General features: G+C 55.6%; 3 protein-coding genes across 20 annotated transcripts in view; 2 read left to right on the plus strand and 1 right to left on the minus strand.

Annotated features, from left to right (window-relative positions):
• Positions 1-2,595, plus strand: part of WDR48 (WD repeat domain 48) — a 54,340-nt gene extending 51,745 nt beyond the window's left edge. For 4 of the 7 annotated variants that reach the window (XM_082746280.1, XM_082746277.1, XM_082746279.1 and 1 more), the window contains one exon: positions 555-2,595. In XM_082746280.1, coding sequence (XP_082602406.1) covers positions 555-650 — 96 coding nt within the window. In that variant the 3' untranslated portion in view covers positions 651-2,595. The remainder of the gene's footprint in view (positions 1-554) is intronic. The other 3 variants (XM_082746278.1, XM_082746281.1, XM_082746282.1) reach the window with 1 other exon arrangement.
• Positions 2,596-13,837, minus strand: GORASP1 (golgi reassembly stacking protein 1). 6 transcript variants are annotated; one of them, XR_014315795.1, is made up of 12 exons: positions 13,746-13,837; positions 13,476-13,593; positions 9,551-9,631; positions 8,779-8,982; positions 7,284-7,370; positions 7,013-7,143; positions 6,493-6,760; positions 5,556-5,706; positions 4,951-5,100; positions 4,499-4,720; positions 3,342-3,475; positions 2,596-2,957 (listed from the first exon to the last, which is right to left on the minus strand). XR_014315795.1 is itself a non-coding variant. In XM_082746363.1 (11 exons), the coding sequence occupies exons 1-11, from the start codon at positions 13,820-13,822 to the stop codon at positions 3,420-3,422; spliced, it is 1,545 nt and encodes a 514-aa protein (XP_082602489.1). In that variant the 5' UTR covers positions 13,823-13,837; the 3' UTR covers positions 2,596-3,419. The 6 variants fall into 6 exon arrangements, 4 of the variants coding, with proteins under 4 accessions (XP_082602489.1, XP_082602490.1, XP_082602491.1 ...); XR_014315796.1 differs by lacking the exons at positions 13,476-13,593; positions 13,746-13,837 and adding an exon at positions 13,240-13,400; XM_082746363.1 differs by having other exon boundaries at positions 2,596-3,475.
• TTC21A (tetratricopeptide repeat domain 21A) overlaps positions 13,530-19,066 on the plus strand; it is a 36,373-nt gene continuing 30,836 nt past the window's right edge. For all 7 annotated transcript variants that reach the window (XR_014315743.1, XM_082746054.1, XM_082746052.1 and 4 more), the window contains exons 1-5: positions 13,530-13,626; positions 14,908-15,037; positions 15,802-15,912; positions 16,958-17,124; positions 18,479-18,601. Coding sequence is in view for 6 of the 7 variants with exons in the window: in XM_082746054.1 (XP_082602180.1) it covers positions 13,600-13,626; positions 14,908-15,037; positions 15,802-15,912; positions 16,958-17,124; positions 18,479-18,601 (558 nt within the window). In the remaining variant the exon portion in view is untranslated. The remainder of the gene's footprint in view (positions 13,627-14,907; positions 15,038-15,801; positions 15,913-16,957; positions 17,125-18,478; positions 18,602-19,066) is intronic.

The raw sequence follows: 19,066 nt of genomic DNA on the forward strand, positions 1-19,066 counted from the left end.
ACTTCTGCTTTTAGGGAGGCTCTAAGGAGTGCTGGGTCTCTTCCATCTATTGGTGAGACCCTTTCTGGACGGGCTCTGCAGCCCACCCTAAAGTTCCTATTTACCCCAGGGAGATTCTTGGAAAAAGGACATAGAGATTAAAATGCACACACAAAGGGTGAATGTGCTGGTGGCTTTTTTTTTCCTGACAAGAAAAAGACACATGATCAGCTCGATTGACAGAGCAGTGTCGGCCGTGTTGGTTTAAGATTTGAAGCAGAGGTGGGTGGAGCATTGGGGGCACTGTTTTAAAAAAAGGTGCACTCGAGGCATCTCCTCAGGGGAACGGCTGAAGTTGGGATCTCCGGCCTAGCCACCCAAGCTGCTCGTCTCTCACTGCCCAGACTCGTGTCTGCGTGCATGAGAGCTCTGTCAGCAAGAGCAGGCCACCAGGGGCAGGCGAGGGGAGGACGAGCTGGATGACCTGGTGAGAGTCCCTGAGTTTACAATAAAGGTCTTGGATATTACAAAGTAGAGGCTTTGACATTTATTATTATTTATTTTTGGCCGTTCAGGTTTTAGATCCAAACATGGACCTCCGAACAGTGAAGCACTTCATATGGAAGAGTGGTGGCGACCTCACCCTCCATTACCGTCAGAAGTCCACGTGAAGGGTGGGTGAGCGCTCCTGGGTATTCATTTACTGACCACCCTCCTTGGCCCCGAGAGTAGTCCTAGGAAGCCCACCGAGCCCCAGTGGGAGCACGACTTCTAACGGCCGATTTGGTATGGACCGAGATTCTCTTTCAGTTGAAGTGACTAATTGCGGTGTAAAATAGAAACCAGTCTCCATGTGTAGATTAAGCTGTCCCCAGGGAGGCAGAGAGTGCGAACAGAAAACCCCACAGGCACACTGTGTCCTGTGAGATGTACAGAAGACGGACGACAGGCCAGCACAGACTGGGCTTCCTTTCGTTTCAAAGGACCTTATCTTCGTCTGTTAGCACTTGTAGAGACACATAGGTAAAGCCACATCTGTCACTGTGTTTCCACTTCAAACCTACATGCTCTGTAGCTTTTATAAGAGAGTACATTCCATCCCTGCAACACCTATGAAGGCTTTTTCCAAGTCGGTCATTAAAAACAAGTTGTTCTCACATTTAAGACAGTTATTTTTAATAGGAATTTGCTGTTGTACAATTCCAGAGCCAGCCCATTTCATAATAAATTATCCTTGTTGGGCTCGTTTTAATATTGCATCTCAGATGCGTTCTTTAGGAAAACCTGCAAAACTCTGGGTGCTGGCCCGTAGCACTTGGACTGCCAGACTGGAGTATGCCCAGCAGCGCCCAGGGTTTGCTGTGCCCCCACAGTGCCCCCGGCTGTGCGGCAGCCACGGGCAGGTGCCACGCTTTCCCTGCTCCGCCGCATCCAGCTTTGTTGAGGAGCCAAGCTACGTGATGCCACAGGTTCGCGCTTTGGGTGAGCAGCGCAACACCATCGAAACTTAAGACCACGAGGAGAAAAGAAAAGGAAAAAAAAAAGACCACAAGGAGATACTCACTTCATTTAGATGCTACCTGAAATTTATGGTGTCTGAGAAGGAAGGGTATCCTAGTGAGTTAATTTGATATTCCCCTCCTGGAAGTATACATACTTGTTTTCACCAGAGTTTTATATGCAGGTTTTTGTTGTGGTACCTGTATCCGGAGTTCTTTTCGTTGTTCTTTCTAACAATCTGAAGCTTTCATAGAATCATTTGAGTCTTGTACAGAATATAACTTATTGGGGATAAACACTTCAACTTTTGGCAGAAAATACTTTGGATTCTCCCCAAGGTCATTTGTATTCAGAATAGAACAGTCCCGTACAACTACGGAAGACAAGCCTCCTGTATGAAGCCAGAAGCACAAGTGCCTTCAGAGGGCAGTTTATTCCAGTCCAGTTGCCTCCCCAGCTCGCATGCAGTCTGTCCCCACAACAGCAGGGACTGGGGAGGGGCTGGAAAGGGTTGTTTTCTTTTCTACGTCTTGACAGGTTCAGTGGGAAGCAGCTGATGGGCCTAAGTCCAGACCTTTCTATTTGAGATATTCTTACCTGCACAACTGCAGAGACAGGGTTCCCTCACTACTGGTCAGCTTCCTTTGGAAAGTGGACAGGTCACTGCCTCCAGCACTTTGAAGAAGTGAGCAAAGACATGCCACATTTCCAATGAGTCTTTTTCCCTTACACAGAGAGCAACCGGCTTCTTTTTTTAAAAGTCCTTTCTATCTGTTGGATACAACAGTGTGCTTTTGGTGCACATTTTTTAGCAATAGTTGTGAATTAAAGGCAAAAACAAACCCCACAACTCACTTATCAGCCCTCTGCTGTGTTTGCAGGAGGGGCCCTTGGGGTAAAGGAATAGGTTTCACTGGGCCATTTGGCCCCATGTGCCGAGACTTGAGGGGTGGCTGCACTCCCTTCCTGTCACAGATCTGACCCTCAGCATGCTTCTACTTTTTTTCCTTCCAGTCAAACCAGTAACAGTTTCCAGAAAATCTGACAGTCTGCAATGCCAAAAGGGTAAAAATCTGTATTTCACAGTTGTATAGAATAAAGGCTTTAGTTACAATATTTCAAAGTGTAGTACACCTTTATTTCTTTCACTTGTCATTTTCCTTCATAGCAGATTACAGAGAAACTTCTGGTTCCATGTTTACCCTGACAGTCATCAACGTCAGTACCCATTTTGTCCCCCTGGTCAGGGCGGGAAGTATGTAAAAGTGAGAGAGGAAGAGCCAGAATCCTAGGGTGAGAGAGATGTTGGGCAAGACTGCCAGGCTGCAATTCAGGGAAGCTGGCCTCCAAACAGTCCTGTGGTGATTCTCTTCTACTTCCTGGATTCCTACAAGCAGACACAACACCTCCCTGTTCGACAGGCTTATCAGCTGCCATGACAGGCTTGACGAGGGCTTGCTTCAAATGCAGTCACAGTGCTAGAAATTTGAAGAGTTTGTTCATTGGGGGCCCTCCCTGCATATACTTGGGTCGGTGCCTCCCCCTGAGCAGACGGTCCTTATTGTGTGGGTCCAACAGAACCCTGAATGCACTGTTAAGTGCCCACATTACAGATCAAGCCACAAACATGGGACTTTGAACTGGGTAGCAGCTAGAAGACAAGGCCAGAGGCAGCTTTTTTAGCAATTAGCAAGATGTGGGCAGGTGAGGGACTTCAGGAGCTGTTCCTGCATGGAATCCTCCTCATTCTGGAGCAACCAGGTAAAGCACAAGATCTCGCCTAGTCTTAGCCACTCTGGGCACCGGGGGTGGAGGGAACAGCCTCCCATACTATGGGAAAGAACAGAATGGCCTTTACCCACCGTTGTCCAGGCCCCTCGTTCCCCCTTAGGGTGGGAGTTGTGTTCAAGAAATCCAGTCAGGACTGGCTTTGAGTCTGCTTAGGTTGGTGAATTTAAATTCGCAGTCTGTATTCTCCACTGGGCAGCCTGGATGCCTTGTATATTTAGAAGAGATGGTTGTGTAAGTTTGGGATCTGACAAGAGTCACCATTAGGGGTACTGGGTCTGTGGGGTGTAGGCCCTGGGGAAGAAGAGACATCATGGTCCCAGAACAAGTGAGTCTCTGCTGACAGGGCTAGAATTTCCAACCCTCCTCCCCCAGGAGAGATGGACTAGTTCACTGCTTCTCTCCTCCAGCTCTGACTGGCAGATGTCAGTCAGTCTGAGCCAGCTATGCAGTGTAGCAGAGGTGAGGATACGAGACTTCTACAAGAGACGGTAACTGGGGCCTCAGGGGTCCCCAAGGTGTGGGGCTGCCTTCTAGTATACACGGGGCTAGCTGAGCTGTACAAGAAGAATCAAGGCAAGCCCTAGCAAGTTGCAGGCAAATACTCCAGACCTATCCCTTCCTCCTTCACTCCACCCTTCAATCCTCCTTCCTCCTTCCTCCTTCACACCTGACCCTGTGTGGACCCTGCTGCTGCCTGGGCAGCCATAGTGACCAGAGCAGGAACAAGCACTGGACGTAAGGGTACAATGTGGCCTAAAGATGCTCTTGCCGATGGTCTCCTCTTCCTAACCACTGAGGCTCTCTGCCCGACCCAAGCAGCAGAGTAGTCCTTTTCCTCTCCTACCCCAGCTCCTGCAAAACAATCTGGGTGCTGCTCCCAGCTCCCCACTAGCCCAAAAGGACTTGTCTGAGACTCTCAAACAAGTGCCCGACTCCCCAAAGCCAGGACCACCAGGCAGAACCAATGCTGGAAGGTCATCTCTTGGACGCCGGCAGGGGTTATGGGCACACATGAGCTCCCGGACTGCAGAAGTCCCTGCACAACAGGGAGCCACTGCCTAGAAAGCTGCACACACTGGGCTGGCCGGGATCAGGCAAGGGGCTGAGCTGCATAGTGCGGCCTAAGCGGCTCCCCTGCCCACCCCCCATCTCAGCCTCATGAAATGCCATCAGGGACCTGGACACAGCCTAGGGTGTTATTCAGGGGTGGAGAGCAGGGCCTGGCCACCTGCCCCCTCAGCCTCCACCCCGAACTCTGGGCTCTCTGTGCTTGCTGGCTCATCCTCAGCCTGCGCTTCGAGCAGCTCAGCAGACAGGCCGTCTTCCGGTGAGGCTGCCGAGATGAGGCTGTCGGGAAGAGTTAGCTGAGGCAGGTGGTCTGGTTGTGCCTGGGTGCCTGGGCTGTCCGGGAAGGAGACCTCAAACTCTGATCCGGACCATGTGGCCTCACCTGAAAAATATAGGGTGGGGCTGAGAAAGCCTGGGGCAGCCCCCACTGACTACCCCCCCCCACTCCCTCCCCAGACATTGATGGGGAATGGGAGCTCTAGTGTCAAGATGCTTTCACGTGGCTGTATTTCACCCAATAGCCAGCCTCCCAGCCAGCTGAGAAACTCAGGGCAACCTTGCCAATGACTCAGGATCCTTCCCAGAAAGCTTGTGCAGGTGTGGGCCACTCACCACCACGCTCGTGAGAACCGCTGCTGGAGACATCCTCAGGGCCAGAGGCTGAGAGACCCGTGGACGTCAGCTCTGTGGCAGAGGGCAGGCCGGGCCAGACACTGGCATTGCTGCTGTCCAAGAGCGAGATACCTGACACATCCAGGAAGCCTAGAAGAAGGATGCAAGTCTTTGCCAGCACAAAACCCAGACGACTGGAAGGCCCATATGCTGGGCCTCAGGGTATGTTCCTGGAGTGCCTGGCCCAGCCTGAAACTGTAATCTCAACCCATAAGGGTGCCCCCGCCCAATCCCAAAGTGGTCCCCACTGCCTGTTGCTGAGGGAAGAAAAGGACTAACACAGAGGCAGAGGGCGCAGACCCTGCTCTGTCCCCACTATGCAGCATGACCTCGAGCAGGCCATGTCCCTTCTGTGGACTGCAGTCCCCCCCACCAGCACACTAGACAGGCTCATCTGCAACCCTCTTGGCATCTGTGAGTCTTGGCATCCGTGGGTCTGAGGAAGGTTTAGGCACTGCCCTGGAAGCCCCGCCCCAAACCTGGGGCCCACCGCAGCACCGGGGATTGCAGGCCCCTCTGCCTCCTCTCTGGGGCCCACTCACTACCTGGGTCCATGACACGCTGCACTGGAGGTGGAGGTTGAAGAGGTGTCTCCATGGGATGTGGAAATCCCCCAAGGTCTGGAGCACCACGGCTAGGACTCCCAGGCTCAGAAAACTGTCCCTCCATGAAGGAGCTGGGTGCCTGCAGCAGGGCCTATGGGGGCCAGGGAAGAAGGAGGGAGCACAGTAGGGGCAGTTGGGGCAGAGGAGTCCAATCTAAGCCCCGGCCCACACTGACCACAGAAGCACTACTCTGCCTGATGGAGCAAAGAGCCATAGTGTCCTGCCCTTACCCCACAGGGGATCTACAGTCTGGTATAGGAGGCCCGCCTGGCTTCTCTGTCAATGCTGACAAGGACGGAGTGCCCTTCCTGGTCTGCTGAGGACTGAGCACCCACCTGGCTGGGCTCCTCCAATGACCCACCTGAAGAGGAACCCTTGGATGAATTCCAGCATGCCGAGGGAGCCATCCTCCCATGCGCCCCAGACACTAGGCAACAGCCGAGTGCCTGAAGGTACTCAGTGACTTTCCCACAGGCATGAAGGCAGGTCTGGCATTCCTCTACAGATCTGGCCAAACCAGCCCAGCTGGGGTTCTGGATGCCCAGCCTCTGGCCCAGCCTGACCCCAGACTCCTCAAGGCACAGTACAAGGCTCTGTGTTTGAGCCTCTGTGTCCTACTCAGGAAATGAAGGCAACAACTAGTGCTTTGCCATGACGTTCGCCTCCAGACCTAAGTGTCAGAACTAAACTGGGCTTCACTGTCCCAGGATTGGACCACCTGCTTTCACTGGCCCCCAGAAGCAAGAAAGGCCCCCCAAGGGCTCCACAAATGGGCCCCGGATGACAGCAGCCTTGGGTCCTCCTTTCCCAGGTGGCAGGCCCCTTTGCCCATACGAAGCCCCCCACTTCCTCTCATTGGCAGATGATCCCCACCTACCTCCATGTAGTCATCCTGCCTGGAGCCTGTCTCCAGGCCTGAAGAGGCAGGAGAGTCCTGAGGGGTGGGTCCAGGTGGCGGGGCATCAGGAGGCAGGGTGTCAGGTGGCGGGGCATCAGGAGGAGGGGCACCAGATGGCAAGATGTCAGGTGGCGGGGCGTCAGGTGGCGGGGCATCAGGTGGAGGGGCGTCAGGTGGCTTCTTGTGGTGGCTGGGAGGCTGGGTTGGGATCCGGTGCAGATACCCGTAGCCAATACCACACCCCAGACTGCAGAAGTCCAGAAACATTCAATCCAGGAGGTTGTCCCATAGCCCTTCCTAGGTCTTCCAACCCCACCCACTCCTAGCCATGAGGGGCAGCAAGGGTGCCTCCTGGACCAGTGGTCATCCTCAGGATCCCTGGACCCTGGGCCCAACCTCCACCCCCCACCATGGGATTCTGGGCGTCCACATCCAGCGGCCGGGTCCAGCCGGTGCTCTGCTGGGCCCCTGCCCCACCACCCTCCGCCTGAGAAAGTACCTGCCCTCTCCACCCCAGGCTGCATTGGGAGTTACAGTCACCTCCCGGCAGGAGTCGGATTCAGAGTTGTAAACCATCAGCTTCAGGGGCTTCCCCTCGTGGGACTCGATGAGCGTAAAGAAGTCCTCGGACTACGACAAAACCAGCACCTGAGCCCCACTCCCCACACTGAATTGGGAGGCCTCGACTAAACAAGGCCCCCCTCGTGGACAGCACCCATCTCGGCACCCTATCCGGGGGGCCTGGGGAGGACAAACCAAATGCTGCTCACCTCCTGGAGGATCTGGTCTGAGCCAACCACATAGTCTGTGTATGGGCGCAGGCCAGCAAGGGAGGCAGGTGAAGAGGGTTCCACGTCCTGGGGAAAAGAGAAATCACCAACTATCCGTCTTACTTCTCGAGTTGGGGATGGAGAGGGGCGGGCGGGGAGGATGGAGGGGCTCCCTTTCCAGGTACTGAGCAGGATACTTGTTCTCAGGCTCCAGGGCTAGGACAAGCCCAGACTCTCCTACTCCTGACCTCCCCAAGGTGCACAGCCGGCCGGCAGAGGGCAGCACCATGGCACTGTTCACAGCCCTGAGCTCTGGAATCTCCTGTGGGTTAAATCCTGACTCAGCCAACCTCTAACCTATAACTGTGGACAAATACTTAACACCCTAGCATCAGTTTCCCCACGATTAAAAGCAGGGTATGCAGTCCTTCCTCACAGGGTTGCCGAAACAATTAAAAATAGAATACAGGTAAAGAATGAAAACGATGGGGACGCCTGGGTGGCTCAGTTGGTTAAGCAGCTGCCTTGGGCTCAGGTCATGATCTCAGGGTCCTGGGATCGAGTCCCGCATCGGGCTCTCTGATCAGCAGGGAGCCTGCTTCCTCCTCTCTCTCTCTCTCTCTGACTGCCTCTCTGCCTACTTGTGATCTCTCTCTGTCAAATAAATAAATAAAATCTTTAAAAAAAAAAAAAAGAATGAAAACGACAGTTGGCCCACAGGAAGTGTCCAACTGCGGTGCTGTTACTGGGTGCAGGCATATGGCTGAGACCCCTGTGGAAAGGCTGGAGGCTGGGCAGTGAGCAGAACTGGGTACAAGCATCATTTCCTCCCTTGGGAATCTCTACCACTCCTAGCTCCAGATCTCCCAGAGCAATGCAAAGGGATTTGCCTCATCACCCCATTGTACTGGTGGATAAACTGAGGAAGGCTAAAAGGTTGAGAAGTCTCCCACAAGAACTCATTGAGCAACAGAGAAGGCTAGAGATCAAATCAGTCCGTTTCCAGCTCAGGGCACCCTCCTTCCACTAAGCCTTGGCACTAAGCATTCAAGATTGTAGGCACCATAGTGTGTGTGTGTGTGTGTGTGTGTGTGTGTGTACAAAGACACAGCAACATCTGTGACAACTCAGTCACTGAGATTCAGGAAGACCCCAGGCCCAAGGCCCAACCGGGCTCTAAGGAAACCTGCCAGAAACGACTAGATCCCGGTAGGCCATAGAGTCTACCAGAAAAGACCCCATCTATAAAGACCAGCAACAGCAGCCTTCTGGCAGTGTGGGGTACCACCAACCGGCCCCTCCAGTTGGTGGTATCCCACCCCTCAAAATAGGAAACCAAGGTCTGGAGGGTGAGAAGGTCGCCTGGCTACCAAGCAGGGTACACAGTTATATGGGTGAGGAGCGGCCCTCAGGAGCCCTGTCCCGGAAGCAGGTCATTGGCCCAATCCAGATGCCCCACACCCAACCCTTGCCCCTCCCCCCCACCCCCACTCACCAGCACGTGCCACACGTGCTCGCTGGCTCTGCGGAAGCTGCAGAAGCGCACACTGGCCCCCAGCAGGCCCTGGCCGCCCCACATGTTGCTGGGCACCACCTCCACTTCGCGCACCTTCATGGTCTTCATGTTAAACACCTCCAGCTTCACGGGCCTCTCCACATTGGCCTTCAGCAGGGCCTTCAGCGTGTCATTCTCCTTGTTCTGCGGTGGCAGAGGGGCTGACGCCAAGCCCCCCTCCCCCCCACCCCCCACCCCCCAGGTTGGGGCCTCTCAGACAAGTCTGGGTCCAACGTGGAGAAGGGCCCAGGAGGCCAGGTGCCCCAGCGGGGTTTGGTGTGGGCGTGGGCCAGGGAAGGGTCTGGGCCTGCGACTACTGCAGCCCCTTGAGACCACTGCAACCCCCCACCACCCCTAAGCACCACGAAACCTGCCTCTCTCAGAAACCCTGGAAAAGACAACAGAGTGAGCGAAGAGCCTGCTTGGTCCAGAGCACTGCAGGACTCCCCTCTCTGACAGGTCCCTTCGCACTTTGACACCTCTCGTGTCCTGAGAGGCAGGCCCTTTACACCTTGTGGCCAGCTCCAAGAGCCCCAAAAAGCTCAGGAGCTGGACACTGGGCAGTGTACCAGTCAAGCTGAGTACAGGCCTAGAAGGAGGAGAGGTGTGCTGGGCCTCCCTCTGGAAGAAAAGGGAGAAGGAGCAGAGTGGGGCCTGCTGTGGGACAGGAGACACACACACACACAGCAGCTGTAGCATGGGAGAGCCTCACCAGCCTCGAGTGCCCGATGGTGATGATGAAATCAAAGTAGGGTTCCAGGCCTGCCTGCTGGGCTGGGGAGTTCTCCTGCACCTGTCCCACAGCAGAGGCCACAGTCACAGCAGGCACCAGCCTCGTGACTCTCCGAGAAGCCCCCACCCATGTCCACAATTTCAGAGACCATCCATCACCACTTTCGGTGTCACAGCAAGAACCCGGGCCCTGCACAAACTGTTCTAGGCAGGTGACCAGTGAGCACAGTCAAGGTAACTCCACCCGCTGGCTACCTACCTGGGCAAGGTTGTCCTCTTTGGGAAATGGCTCTTGTTGGGTCACACATCATACTTCCAGAGATGCCTCACAGGAGAGCCCAGGGTAGCCCTGGGAGCTTCTAGGAGGCCACACAGACACAGGGCACCACAGGCCTGTGGGGAAGCTTGGGCCACTGGGAAGCTGGCAGGTTTACCAGAGAGGTTTAGATGTGGACAGGAAGGGAGGGCCCCAGAATAGACGGAACCAGAGGTGTGCTCAGAAAGACAGAGAGGGTGGGCAGCCTGTGGCCAGATCCCAGAGCACAGACCCTGTGGTGACAGATCCGAGCTCAGCTGGGCAGGTGTGGGACCTACTGAGGAGTGCAGCTGAGGGAAGAAGTCCCAAGGGACAGGGGATGTGCCTGAGCTGGGAATCCTGCAAGAGGGAGTCCCAAAAGCAGGGATGAATCCCAGCCTCACAGCCTAGTCTCCCCTTCTGTGTGGAATGGCTCCTCCTCCCTTCTCCTGAGCCCAAGGGGGCCTCCAGCCCTGCTGTCTCCAAAAACACAGCAACCAGGCCTCCCAGCTGGGGTAAAAATCCATCTCAAAGGCCTCATTTACAGAGCCTTGCTCAAACAATGCAGCCTTTATCCTCAGGGCTGGACCCTGCAGTGGGCCCCACACCCTCAGGCCTTTGGCTGTGAGCACTTGATGTCCCACTGGCCAGGCATTAGCCCAGAGGGCTTCAGGTTCCGGATGCATCCGCTTCAGCCACCCACCAGCCCAAAATTGGATTCCCCAAGCTGAAGGAGAGCTCACCCCACGCCTTGGGATCCAGGTAATTCACCCCTGGAATTAGAACACCCTTCTAGCTGGGTCACCACCCACTGAGGCCCTGCTTGCCATCCCCAGGAGCTTGCCATGGCTTCCAATGACAGTGAGCCCAGAAACCAACTCCAGTCCCAGTTGGCCTGCAACAGGGGAGCTCTGAGCCGTGCCCCTCTCCCTCCACAGGAAAGCTGGGACAAGGTGTCTTTTGAAAGCCACTGGACAGTTACTCAGGGACAGCAAATGCGGAGGTAGTCCTCCTTCCCAGCTCAGGACCTCATCCATGCCACTCCTGCCTCCCCCTGCTCCTGAGGCCAGTGCCACCCAGCTGCCAGCCCACTCCCCTCCTCAGTTACTCCTTGTCAGCTGCCCTCCAGCATTACTGAGGTCCAGAAGCTCAAGCCTCCAATCCCCAGGCCCTTTCGCCACCCTCTGCCGTACTCCACTGCCCCTGCCCCCCACCTTGCAATCACCCTCTAGGGCTCTGGAGCAGAGCTAATCTGCGTGGCTTGCCACTACACCCCAGCTCCCGCCATAAGCTCTGTCCCCTGTACAGCTCTCCTTTGGGGGCTCCCAACACCCTCCACCTCACAACCACTCAATGCTTGCTGGTTTCCCACCACCTTTCACTGTATTCCCCATCAGGGAATCTAATGTAATTAAAGGGACAGCAGCTGACACTTGCTGAGGACTGGCTCCGTGCCAGGGGACCTGCCCTACCTTGTGTTTAACTCTTTTACTAGCACTGACTTCCCCAGGAGGAAAAGCACTCCATTATTCAGAAATCTGACTCCAGGAAGTCCAACCCAGAACCTGAACAGGTAATAACCATTTCCGGGGGGACCCTCCAGGCCTCTAATCTCACTGAGGGCAAGGACTTCTCCATCGTGCCTGGTGCACAGTAAGAACACCAGTATTTACACAAGACAACAGACATGTTCTTCAGTTTTTAAAAAATGTAAGTAGGTAAGGTCACACTTCCACGGAAAACGTCCCCCGTTCCACAGCGCAGGAGAAAATCCTGATCTTCAGGACACGACAGGCCCTGCATAGTCTGGTCTCTTCCTTTAGCACTTGTCCTCCTCACATGGGCCACCCCATTTCTGGACACCAGCCTCATCTCCTGCTTTCTCAACCCAACCGTCTCAGAATGCTTTTCCTCTAAGTATCTGTAATGTCCACTCCTTCCCTCCCAGGTGTCTTCCTGACCCCTCTATCCAAAACAGCACCCACTCAGCCTCTGTATGCTCTTCCTCTACCTTCTTCTCCTCGCACTGCTCGCCGCCTAGCGTATATTTCTGCTCGCCGCCTAGCATATATTTCTGTTCCGTCTGTCTCCCTCCTCTCTGTGCCAGCAACAAAGGATAAGCTCCATGAGAAGAGGGACGGTGTCTGTTCTGTCCACTGCTTTATCTCTGGCACCCAGAATGTGCTCAAAAATACCTGTTTTTGTGGATGGAAGACCTCCAATCTCTTGACCTCTCCACTCAGCCCCTCTCCCACATTCCCCCCACCACTGCCCCACCTCTCCCCTCTCGCCAAGTCCTCAATTTCTTTGCTTTCCATCAACCTGCTGGAAGATTCTCCTGATGGGAGGCGTTCGGCTGTCCACTTTTCTGTCAGGTGCCTCACTGTGATGCCAACCAGAGAAAGCCCATTGCCAAACACGAGGCTGTCAACTCTGGGTCTTGAAGCCAAGCTGGCTTGCCTTTTGGGAACCCCCTTCTTTCACCCTCCCCTCTTGTGGTTAACAGAGCTTCAGACACCCCTCAGCAGCCAGGTACCAAACTGACCAGCTTGCCTGCCTACACTCAGCTCTGCAATCCATCCAGGGTGCCCGTGGAGAAGTATGAGGTCCTTCCCCGCTGCGCTGTGGGTTCGGAGACCCTCGTGCCCTTCTCACCTCCGTTTCAGCACCTCCTTCTCCACAGCCACCCCATCTCTCCATCTGGCTGCGGGCCCTCTCCTCACCTTCAGACTCTAGGAACCCCGCTCCGTCTCCACTTTGTCCAGAACTGCTTGTCCAGACTCGTCCCTCCCCTGCTGCCAACGCTCGCACCCCGCCTTCTGCGGCAGTCTCCTGGCTCTCCCGCTACGGCTCTCCCTGGCTGGTTGGCACTGCTCCTCCAGCCCGGAACCGGAGGCCGGTCGGCAGGATACGCGCCGTGGCAGTCGGCGTCCACCTGGCCATCCCGACAGGGACCTAGGGTCTTGGCCTTGCTGGCTCTCTTCCCAGGCCCAGCAAGAAGGCGATCACAAACATGACCCGGGAGCACAAGTGCGTCCCGGCTGGACCTGGTGCAATCTTCACCTGGGAGAAGTGCCATTCCGGGCGGCCGGACCGGACCAGGAAACGGTCCCGCTTCCTGCACGGCTGGCACTCGGGGCCAGCGCCGGGCAGACCCGGCCGCAGATGGCCCGGGGGCCAGAAAGCCTCGGCGCCGCCTCCCGCAGGCGGCTCCCACCGGGAAGGAGGCACACGCCCCACCGGGAAGGAGGCACACCCCGGCCGCTCGGGGGACCCGGACCCTGCCGCTGCCGCCCTCGAGCCGACGATCAAACGTCCCCTCGCGTCCGTGCGGGTGCCCCGCCAAGGTCACCGGCGCCGCGGAGGCGACTCACCCCGTGCAGATGGAAGCCCTCGGCGCCACCCGCGGGCTGCTCGGCGCTGGCGCCCAGACCCATGGCTGCAACCCAGCGGCGGCGCGCGTATCCGGTACCGCGGTGCCCACCCCGCAGCGCGACCCGACGCCACCAGCGCGCACTCGCCCTCTCGGCGCTCGATTGCGAGCGCCTTGTCACGTGGGTGCCTGCCTCTCCCACCCCTGATTCTGACGTTCTTAGCAACTGGCCCTTACCTCCGTTTCCAGGGACGCGCACCTCCAACTTCCGGTCGCGAGAGGCTTGTCGGGGACCCTGACTCGGGAATCCAGCTCCGGGCGGCCCCACCAGACCGGGACTCGGAGGCCCGGGAGCCTGGAGATGAGCAGCGATGACTCCTCTCTTATGGTACGTGGCCCGAGTGCGGCCAAGCCGCTCCCTCCGGGACTCTCCGCCTCCCGCCCCGAGAGCCCCGCGCCCCGCTGCTCTCCTGTCACCTCACCGACCGCCCCTGCTGTCCCCTTTACCCGCCTTTCGCCGTTCCCCGCCGGCCGCTTAATGAAGAGTCTGGCCCCCTCTGCTTCACTGTTCGTAGCCAGTGCATCTTTCTCCTTGTGTGTTCTCTGTGCACTCTGAGCTCCAAATCAACATCCCCACCCAGTCTTGTCCTTGAGCTCCCCCCAACCAACGTAACCAAAACCCATCTCTTTCATTTTGCCATCATCTCCCCCTCCCCTGCTGCTGCTTCTGCGTCCCCCACTTCAGTAGAGGGCGCCTCTACTGATCCTCTACTGATCCTACAGCCTTCAGTCTTCCCCATTCCCATCTCACATGTGCCTCACATTCTTGCCTATCAGCAGGAAATGTCAGCCCCTACAAGTCTCCTGACAGAACCCTCTATTTTGTACCTCCTAGTCCGGGATAACTGCTCCCCAGGCACCTGAAACACTACCACCACCCCCCCACACTGGCAACACACACACCAGCGCTCTCCTCACCAGCAGTCCCCACACCACCACCACCACACACACACACATCTGAACACATCCCTCCTCCTGCTTTAAAACCATTCGATCCAGCTGCTTCCTATTACCCTGAGGATGATGTCTGGGCTCTTTCATATGGCTCACAAGACTGTTCACAACCCAACCACATCTCCTCCCCAACTCCAGCACCCACAAACCTTAGGGGAAGTGAGACTTAACTTTGAAATCTCAGCCCCTATTACTGCATGACCTTTGTCAAGCCATCATCTCCATAGGCTTCAGCTTCTTTAACTAAGAGGGATATGGAGGGCATAATGCATAAGATAATGGGTGTAAAGCCCTTGACACGGTTTCTTTCCAACAAGTGTTTAACCCAGAGTAACTTACAACTCTAACTGGTGGTGTACCCATTCTCATGATCGGCCCTCTCTTTCCCCTTTTCCCCTTCCTAAGACAAAATCTAAATTGAATCCTCCATTGTCTTTGACCCAGAATATGGTGATCGTTCCCGAATACATCCAAGCTCCTTCCTGGGAAACTGCAATGGAGCTACTCCTGGGACTAGTGAAGAATAAAATGAGGGCTTAATGTTCTCTTCCCCGCCTTCCTTTTGCAGAATGGAGGAGGAGCAAGGAATAGGGGAGAAAGTTGGTGAGATCAGAGAAGGGACTGGGGCTCTTGCCCCTGTGTCTTCCTTTCACAGGCTGGGATCATTTACTATAGCCAGGAGCAGTATTTCCGTCATGTGCAGCAAGCCGCAGCCTCGGGCCTGGAAAAATTCAGCAATGACCCCGTCCTACAGTTCTTTAAAATCTATGGGATCCTCAGGGAAGGTAAGGATTTGCCAGCGTTGGCCTCCTGACCTACGGCACTAGCCCAGCCCTGACACTCTGGCTCCACCTGGAATGCCTCCTTACACCCCAGCCATGTGGCCATGGGAAGAGTCTTATACTCACTCAGTGGCTAGGTTCCCAGGTTAATCCACGTGTGGCTGTGTAATACATATCTAGTTGACTTTTGAAACATCAGAGAGCTCACCACCCTTGCTCTGCCCCTCGGTTTCCCTATCTGGAAAACGAGTGGGTGGGTAGACATGACTGCATGCTTATTGGATAAATTATGGACTTGGAACCTGGAAGCTGGTAGTGCAAGAAAAGGAGGAAGTGGGAGGTTTGGGTAAAGGCAAGTATGGTGCCGGAGCAGGGGGAGGAGCGATCCTCAAGCAGGTGCTGACTCACTGAGGCCAGGGGCTGGCCGAGCTGCCTACAGCCAACCTCAGTGGACACGGAGGGATAAGTGGAATCTGTGGCTCTGCCCTGAGATCCTTCTTCAGAACTGACCACCCCGCCCCAAATCTTGGCCTCACAGGTGCCCCTGCAAGTACTCACAGGTGCATCCTCCAGCCCCAGGCAGCCTGGACCCTGGTGTCAGCAGCCCCTTCAGGGGCCACTGGGGATGTTTGGACCTGTTGGCCTTATGATTCTGGGTGAAGCCAGGTGGTGCTAAGCCTTGAGTCAGCTCTAACAAGGGCTCCCATGTGTCTGCCACAGAGCCTCCTGCCCTCTGGGGACATAATCACATGAGCTTTCCTTTGCAGAGCACATCCAGGATGCCATTAGCAACCTGGAGAGCATCCGGAATCATCCAGACGTGTCCTTGTGCTCCATCATGGCCCTCATTTATGCTCACAAGTGCTGCGAAACCATTGGTGAGTGCAGCCATGCCCGGCAAGGCCTGGCCCCGGTGGGGAAGGCCGCCCCACTCCAGAGCTATAGCCGCCCAAGGGCCTGCCACGGGAGGTCGGTGCACCAGTGGCAGCACATGCTACTGGCCAGTGAGGAGTGGCTTCTGTTCCCTCCCCTTGGAGGCCTCAAGGAAGAGCCCCTGCCCATGTCCTGCTCAGTGGGAGCTGCAGGCAAAGAGCATGACAGTTGGACGGGTCCTCCTTTCAGAGCCCAGGAGTTGGGAAGACACCCTGCTTTCCTTGCCCCAGACCTTGTGGAGACAAATCAAGTCAATATAAATAATTCCACCCATGGGGTGCCTGAATGGCTCAGTCCTTCAGTGTCTGCCTTCGGCTCGGGTCATAGTTCTAGGGTCCTAGGATCCAGCCCTGCATTGGGCTCCCTGCTCGGTGGGAAACCTGCTTCTCCCTCTCCCTCTCCTGCTCCCCCAGCTTGTGTTCTCTCTGTCTGTCAAATAAGTAAATAAAATCTTTTAAAAAGTAACAATAGGGGCACCTGGGTGGCTCAACGGTTAAAGCCTCTGCCTTCTGCTCAGGTCATGATCCCAGGGTCCTGGGATTGAGCCCTGCATTAGGCTCTCTGCTCAGCAGGGAGCCTGCTTCCTCCTCTCTCTCTGCCTGCCTCTCTGCCTACTTGTGATCTCTCTGTGTCAAATAAATAAAATCTTTTAAAAATAAATAAATAAATAAACAAACATTAAAATTAAATAATTAAATGATTCCACCCTTAATGTCCCCCTCTCTAGAGTCAGGGAAAGATTCCAAGACGCTGCCAACAACTGTTTCCCCTCAGGATGAATCGTGGGCCTGAGGTACGGGATTCAGTTTGGTCTGTCTGCTCTGCCAACTGCTGGGCACAGGGGAGACAAGAGAAAGCTCAGACTGCAAACCCAAGTACTGGCGTGGGCGGCTGCTGCAGTTTCCAGGCCCCAAGGCCCTCAGGGCCTCCTGTAGGACCGGGCAGCCCTCCTCCCTCTGACTCGCCCCCTTCCTCCTCTTGGATTCACAGACCGAGAAGCCATTCAGGAGCTGGAGAGCAGCCTGAAGGAAATCCGCAAGACAGCCAGCGCAAGGGCCATGTACTACGCCGGCCTCTTCCTCTGGCTCATGGGGCGCCACGACAAGGCCAGGGAGTACGTCGACCGCACCCTGAAGCTCTCCAGCAGCTCCAGAGAGGTACCTGCCACAGGGGACAGCACCTGCAGAAAGCAGCATCCCAACATATCCCAGTGGAGTGGCCGTTGCTCCTACGGAGCACCCTGGGGCTGGAGAGGGCTGCATTGGGGCCCCAACAAGAGCCCAGGTCTCATAGGACCCCCCACCCACACTGTCTCGGGCTTTAGCTGAGTACGTGCTGGCATGTGTCCAGAGTCTAATCTGCAGACAGTCGTTCCGGGGCCTGGACTTTCTATTTTTTAAGTCTTGAATTTGTTGCCAACATTTTGAAATCAAAAGATTTTGACCAAAAAGCCCAGATTTCCAGGTTCTTTGGGATAGCCAGATGAGCTGGTTACGACAGGCATCAACCTTCCCTCCTTGCCATGGTCTGCTGGGTATCAGTGGTGGCCCACCCAGGAGAGTCTCACACGTGGTGGATTGGTACTGTTGCTAGAGTTTGAAGCCTCAGTCCCGGCTCAGTCTAGCTGCCACCTCAGCAGGGAGTGACCTCACCCCCCCAAGGGGGTGAAAATTGGTTCCCCGAGGAGGGGGTGAAAAAAGTCTTGCTGTTTATGTACAAAACACAGATTTACATCCTGCATAGACAGATAGTATATCTGTGAGTTTAAAATATCTTGGAGGGAGAGGAAATGATTAAGGGAAAATAGCTGAATGGTGTCCTTAGGAGGGGAGCCATGGGAAAGGAGTTGAGAAACACTGGTTTTGGGTGTAACGCTTCAGGGCAATGTCCAAGAGACCCCCGACCTCACCTGCCAGGCCTGGCCACCCATCTGCCAGCAGAGGCTGGGTGAAGACTGGAGCAGAACCCTTGAGCTCAGAATGGCCCCTACTCACCCTCCAAGAAGACATTCTCATCTCCTACACAGACCAGGTGCTGTGCTGGGCTAAGGCGTGGAGAGAGGAGGAGAGGCCATGCCCAGTGGCCCGCGGTGGCCTCCTGACCCCAGTGTAGAGTAAACAGGCAATGACAAGACAGGTGAGAGCATGTCAGTAGGGGCAGCAGAGCTGTGGGGGTCCCGGAGAAGGCCCACCCTCAGCCTGGAAGGTCATAGAAGGCCTCTGACAGGAGGGTCCTCCTAGGCTGAGTTTGAGAGACTTGTGGTGGTTAATCAGGTGAAGAGGTTTGGTTGGGAGCGCTGCAGGGACAGCGAAGTGAAGTCCCAGCAGTGGGAGGGAGTAGGGCTGCACTGGGGTCTGCAAGTCGGTGTGCCTACTTGCAGGGTAGGCACTTGCCGGGTCTCGGGGTACAGAGTGATGGGCGGGGGGTGGGGCATGAGGCTGGAGAGCTGGCTGGGTTCTGAGAGGCTGTGCAGGACCAAGAACTTCATCTTCTGTCTTGTTCTGATCCCAGGGCTATGTGCTCCGAGGCTGGGTGGACCTCACCTCAGACAAGCCCCATACCCTGAAGAAATCCATCAAGTACCTGGAACAAGGAATGCAGGACAGCAAAGATGTGCTGGGGCTGATGGGAAAGGTAGGCAGTGGAGGGAGGAAAAGGATCTCTGCCTGGGCCCCTGGAGCCAGGGAGCCTCTGTCTCCCGGCCTTTACCTGGCCCATGAGGAGCAGGGCCCCAGAGAGGATCAGGGTCACACAACAGCCCAGAGCCCACTTGGTTCTCACAATCCTGCCTGCTCAGTCTGGGTCCCTGTCTCATTCTGCATGGAGTCTGCTCTGGGTCCGTCCTTTTTTCTCTGCTTCTTTCTGTCACGCTTTCTCTTCTGACCTATAAAGTTCAGTGTGCCATAAGAGAAGGGAGGTAAGTGTTTTGTGTTTTCTTTTTTTTTTTAAGATTTTATTTATTTATTTGACAGAGAGAGAGAATGAGCACAAGCAGGGGGAATAGCAGGCAGAGGGAGAGGGAGAAGGAGGCTCCCCGCCAAGCAGGAAGCCTGATGCGGGGCTCAGCCCCAGGACCCTGGGATCATGACCCAAGCTGAA

This window comes from Mustela nivalis, assembly GCF_964662115.1.
Source record: "Mustela nivalis genome assembly, chromosome: 1".
In the NCBI taxonomy this organism is placed as follows: domain Eukaryota; kingdom Metazoa; phylum Chordata; class Mammalia; order Carnivora; family Mustelidae; genus Mustela; species Mustela nivalis.